This window comes from Phaethon lepturus, unplaced genomic scaffold (assembly GCF_000687285.1).
Source record: "Phaethon lepturus isolate BGI_N335 unplaced genomic scaffold, ASM68728v1 scaffold40725, whole genome shotgun sequence".
In the NCBI taxonomy this organism is placed as follows: domain Eukaryota; kingdom Metazoa; phylum Chordata; class Aves; order Phaethontiformes; family Phaethontidae; genus Phaethon; species Phaethon lepturus.
In genome coordinates this window covers 6,001-11,961 of record NW_010540555.1, presented here as the reverse complement: position 1 = coordinate 11,961, position 5,961 = coordinate 6,001, and the positions used below count along the sequence as shown (strand labels likewise).

The 5,961-nt window shown below is 49.2% G+C and overlaps 1 protein-coding gene across 1 annotated transcript in view; it reads right to left on the bottom strand.

The window, feature by feature from the left end:
• Positions 1-992: 992 nt before the first annotated feature.
• The window catches only part of LOC104621079 (zinc finger protein 501-like), a gene marked incomplete at its 3' end in the record, with an annotated part of 5,432 nt that continues 463 nt past the window's right edge, over positions 993-5,961 (bottom strand). Inside the window, exons 2-3 of the mRNA XM_010287468.1 lie at positions 1,135-2,444; positions 993-1,096 (exon numbers count right to left, since the gene is read on the bottom strand). Coding sequence (XP_010285770.1) covers positions 993-1,096; positions 1,135-2,444 — 1,414 coding nt within the window. The remainder of the gene's footprint in view (positions 1,097-1,134; positions 2,445-5,961) is intronic.

Sequence of the window (5,961 nt, the reverse complement as noted above, 5' to 3'; positions counted from 1 at the left end):
GAAAGAAGGGTTTTATTTAGGATGGAACCACACAGCTTGTGATAAAACATAGCAATAGAGAGGAGGTTTATGTAATACACAGTCATTAGCGTGGCCATAAATGCAAATACAGTAATTCCTAACTGTTAACGCTGAACTTTACATGTTAATACTTTACAAACAGTAGTGAGATAAAGAAGAGTATCATAAAAAGGACTACGAAATTGCGAACAGTCTCTGGACCACCCATAGGAATGCATCATGTACCAGTTGAATGCGTCATGTACCAGTTCAGATGGTATGTCTGGGGAGGGGGGAGAATATTTTTTTTTGGTTAAGTAAGGTAAGGTAAGGCCACATTTTTACCCATGTTTTGTTGATGTCCCAAGTTGGAAGGTATTTTAAACCAGCAAGGACAAATTTGGGAGAAACTGCCACAGACATGGCAGCATTCCAATGGGAAATGCGTACACATCCATGTTTTCTGGGAACAACCACAACAGTTTTGCGTTACTCGGCTATTGCATCACTCGGGCTTTGCATGCGAAGGGAGCAATTCTTTGTCCCATGTAAGATTTGGAAAAGAGGAAGACAAGACAAATAGATTGAAGGTCAGCTCCGAAGTCTTAGACTCAAAAGATGTGGAAGCATCTTGTCAAACGCTGGGTAAAGTTACTACACTCGTGAAAAAAAAGGGAAGGTAATAAAAAGAGAGTTCCTAAGACTACTACAGCGTCTAACAAGCCAAAGTTTTGAGTCAGAACCAACCTGGAACATTTTATTTTGATCTTTGCTTTAGTTGTAAAGTTATTTTAAAAGCCTGATTCTCCCTGTTATCCTACTGCATATTCACAGTCCCCAATTTACCCAGAAACTGGTGCCCGTTCCTCAGGCTCTCAGCACTCTTCCTACACCACCAGCGCTCAGCTCTGAGGACTAACTCCCTGCCTCCAGACCTCCTCATGGTTTTTGTGCTGCCGGGGTTAAGCACCCAGCCCCGACGACAGAGTTACCGTGTCTCCAGTCAGTCTCTTCCCACTGTGGTTCTCATCACCCACCTTTTTCAGGTACCTCCAAACACTGCTTTTGTTTCCTGCTCCGACCATCTGCGCCAGCCCTATGGCAGAAGAGAGCGGGAAGTGAGCATTCTCCTACCCACTGTACATTTATAAGGTTTCTTTGCCGCATGGATTTTCAGATGCACTTTAAGCGTCGAGCTTTTCCGGAAGTTTTTCCCACACTCGCCACACTGGTAGGGCTTGGCTCCTGCATGGATCCTCAGGTGGGCACCAAGGGCTGAGCTGTGCCTGAACGTTTTTCCACACTCCTCGCACTTGTAGGGTCTCTCCCCGCGATGGATCCTCAGGTGCACGTTGAGAGCCGAGCTCCGACGGAAGCTGTCCCCGCACTCCACGCAGATGTAGGGCCGTTCCTCGGCATGTGTGGTCTGGTGCTTGGCCAGAGTGGAGCGGTCGCTGCATCTTCGGCCGCACTCAGTGCACTGGTAGGGGTTGGGCAGGAGGCCACCATGGTACGTGGGCAAAGCCTTCCCCCCGTGGATCCGGCGATGAGTGGTGAGCGCTGAGCTCTGACTAAAGCCCTTCCCGCACATGGGGCACTTGTAGGGCTTCTCACCTGTGTGCGTTCGCATGTGGGTCACCAGTGAGGAGCTCTGACGGAAGGTTTTCCCACACTCAGTGCACTCATATGGTTTCTCTCCTGTGTGGATCCTCTGATGCCGAATGATGGCCGAGCTGTCCCGGAAACGCTTCCCGCACTCCTGGCACTTGTGGGGCTTCTCTCCAGTGTGGACTCTCCGGTGTATGATCAGGGAGGAGCGGTCGCTGAAGCTTTTCTCACAGCGGGGGCAGTTAAAGGGTTTCTCACCCTTGTGGCTTCGCTGGTGGACGATGAGATGCGAGTTCTGGCTGAAGCTCTTCCCGCACTCGTTGCACTGGTAGTGTCTCTCTCCCGTGTGGGTCCGCTGGTGCCTGATCACATTGGACCTCTGGCTGAAGGTCTTCTCGCACTCGTTGCACTGGTAGGGCTTCTCGCCGGTGTGGATTCGCTGGTGTTTGATCAGGTCCGAGTTGCGGGTGAAACTCTTCCCACATTCGGAGCAGCTGAAGGGTTTCTCTGCCAGGTGGATCCTCTGGTGCTGGCTCAGATACGAGCTCCGGCTGAAGCTCTTCCCACACTCGGGACACTCGTAGGTTTTCTCTCCCACCTGCTGAATCCAAATGGCATCATTCCCACACATGGGTGGGTCTGGCTTGTCCCCAGCAAGGATAACCTTGCTGAGGTGGTCTCTACCACTGTCCTCATACTCCCAGACTTCCATCCCACAGGGAGTTACCATTCCCCGTCTCTTTCCAAAAGATGTCTCCACCTCACTTTCTGTCTCCAGCTCCTGCCTCTGGTCCTGTCTTTGATCGGTGTCCTGGAGGGTATCTCCGGTGAGTTTTCTGGAGGGGAATAGATGTAGTTCAGCTCTCACAGGACTATCCTGATGAAGCTTCCCCTTCTGCATGTCGCTCATGGTCCTGCCACCTGCTGGAGTGAACAGAGGAACTAGCAATGAATAATCCCCGCTGCTTCTCTGAAGGAGAAGTCCAAACAGGGAAACCGCAGTGACCTGCTGCACGTCAGCCACCATTAGCTAACAGCACAGGAGCCAGCCCCTTGCTATCTTCTCTGGGCAGAGTGAGGGCGTGGAGACCAAAGAGCACAGGAAGGGAGTGTGACCTGAGGATGGGTGGCCACTGTGGCACAGATTGCAAAAAGGGTCCTCTGTCATAAAGTTACAGCCCTAAAGGACAAAACCTGTCACTTGCTTGTCCTCAGAGTTGCCATGTCTAGCGAGGTTAGAGGAACATGGTCACTGGAACATGGTCACTGCTCTCAACAATCCCCACTGTAGCTGCTTCTCTTCCTTTTGCCCATGAATCACCACTCTTCTTCCAGCATTCCGATGCTTAATCAAGGAAGGAAGCAGCCAACACGACAGGAACATCCACCCCTGCCAAGCAGACTATTTTCTTTCTTCTTTCCAGTCATAGACCTTTTCCTTAAAAAGAAAGCCCTACATATTCTGCAGCAAATTGTATCTAGATTTTGTCTATGGAACAGATAGGCAAGTGAATGGAAAGATAAACTTTTATTAATCAAGTATGGAAATGAACATTTAGACTGAAACATTTAGAGGGTCCTGAATTTTTATTAGTTATACTGATACGGAGAACACACCTTCGGAAATGGATGCTGGAGCGTGAAGTAAGCCGATTAGCCGGATGGCACTGCTGACAGAGTTAACATCATCCTCTTACATGTGGGAGGTCAGAATATGAGGTGAATGCAGCAGGATAAACCCCTCAGGTTTTGTTTCAGGTGATCTGCAGATTTTCGAAGACACCACCGCACTGCTTATACCATTCCCAAAGTTTTGTTTACAATACTCAGGGCTGAAAAAAAATTGTAGTACAAATAAAGGGATAGCACTGGCCCAAGGCATGCGCCTCAAGGCAGCGAACTGACCAATAAAACATTAAAAATATTGTCAGTGTGAAAGGAAGAAAAAGCCACGCTTTGGTTAGTTATGCTTTCCAACATTCTGAGTTAGTAGAAGCATAGTCTTTGCTGAAAAATACACAGGATTTGATTTCATTTTGGATAGGATCTTTTTGAAAGAGTATTAGATAACCCAGGAGTGTGTTTCATCTTTATCGTACCTTGCCTATAAATCTTCCCGAAAGCAGAATTCTATATAGTACAGGCGCAAAGAGGCAGGGTAAGTGCGGAGCGTGCAGCACAGTACACACCAAATTTTCAGCATTCAGCTCTTCTCTTCCCTTCCCAGACATGCTCTATTCAATTTCTCACCTTGTGAGCAACTTCTCTACTGTCTTGGTGTTTAGCTGCTTCTGTCCACAAAGCTGTTTCTCTTCACTCCATCCAGGAGGTCAAAGCCAAGTCAAGGAATGCAGATCCTGATCAGAGGAAAGAAAACAGATGTAATAAATACCCATCATAGTAGCAGTGCTGTGGAATGAGATTACAGGAAAATAAGTATATACGAGACAAAAGCAACATAGCCTAGAGGAATATGGCATCCAGAAACATGAGTCAGGGCCACTGTCTGTTATGCCACGCACACCGTGACACCGCTGTTTGGGTCTGAATACAAGGGCCAGGTCACGTAGTGAAGATGGGATCAACTACACATGCTGCGGAGGGCTGCCTGCCAGCTTGCTGCCTTCTCACAAGTGTCTGGATGTTCCTCCTGCTGCACTTCCAGACCAAAAATGCCTCCTAATGAGCTTTGTATAAGAAAGACGTCGATTCCTCAAACCGTTTTCTCTCCATCACCTTTCCTCCTAGTGAACTAAATGAGGACATAACATAGTTAATGCAGTTCTGTTCTGCAGGCAGAGGAAAAATGCTGCCTTCACAACTGGGCTGCTTTCTGCATGTCTGGTGTCCCATTTATTGCCTTTACTGAAGGAGTGTTTTGCTTGGTTGCTCTCAGTGGCTCAGCCAGGCATGCACAGGTCCAGGTGAGAGAAGAGATTTTGGTCTGCTCACACATTATTGACAGGAGCAGTCCAAAAGCAGAATTTCCTGTCTGGTGCTCCAGGAAAGTGGCAGTTTGGCTGCCTCGATCCAGATGGAGTTTACAAGGCTGGCAGTGAGCAGAAAAAAGCATTCACACACACCTTTTGATGCATGAACACGAAGATGATTTAGTCAGCCAACATGCAACCCCACTTCTCAAGGATCTCTTTTCAGAGCAGAAGTACACTGTGCGGGCGTGGAGTTTGTGGGATAGAAAACCAGGTCACCCATTTGGCTTTAGCACTACGTTTGTGCAGTGGTATTTGTACAGAGGCATTTTAAGATGCTGAGGGTTCGGTGACGTCCTAGAAATGTACAGGTTACAGAAAGAAAATGCTTAAAAACTGTACATGTGAATGCCAGCTCTGCAATGGTGTTGCACCATTTTGGTCATGTGGATTCCCATCGTGCCACTAGGAAGAAGTGTAAAATTATTCATGACTGGGTGTTCATAAGAAAAAGAAATGTAAACCAGCATCTTGTCCTTTCCAAATGAAAAACAAACTGAACTGGCTGCACAGTGGCATACCACAGGAGGGTATCATGATAGAAGTGGGTTGCCAGACCCTCCCGAGGGCAGAGGGAAGATTTCTGCATATTGCCACCAGAAGGCGGCCCCTGATAAAATGGAGAGCTGACATTTTGTTGGCTCTCCCTTAGCCTGGAGTCACATCCTTCCTGCTCCCCGCTGCCTCCTCCACAGTGAATTCGGTGGGCATCACCCCTTGGGGAGAGGGAGTTTCCACCCCTCCTGGCAGCAGGCAGTGGCTGCAGGCTCTGATCCCAGGTAAGAGGCAGGGAAGCTGAGCTCTCCCTCCCCAAACAACCCCCATCCACCTACGAGGCAGTGCTGCTCTGCAGGAAAGCCTGACCCTGGGGAACCATCCTCCTGATTTTAGGAGGAGAGAAACATCCTTCTGGTTCAGATCCCTCCTGCTGCCGTTCAAAAACTGCTGTGAGCACACAGTCAACATGCACCCCAAAATGGTGGGTGAGCACCTACAGAAAGCAGAAAGCGGATGCGGGAGACATCTGATGCTGTGCAGAGCCAGGCAGGTTGTGGGATACGGCAGAAAAGCATGTTGTGTGGCCTGTAGTAAAGATCTGTCCCTAAACAAGATGGGAAACCTGAAACACCAGTGAACACCAGAGAGGGACAAGCTGCCGGTCTCCAGAGCAGCCATGTTTGGACAAAGCCAAGCCCCTAAGCAGTATCCTGGCTGGTGAGGTAACCCTGTCCTTGCAAGGCCAAATGAGGAACGAGAGAGGTGACCTGTAGCACGGGGAGGCGATGGGCTGCACCGAGCTCCTGTCGCGATGGACAGGCAAGAGGCCCCAGAGGGGCTGCCCCATGTAGGACGTGGCTGGCGG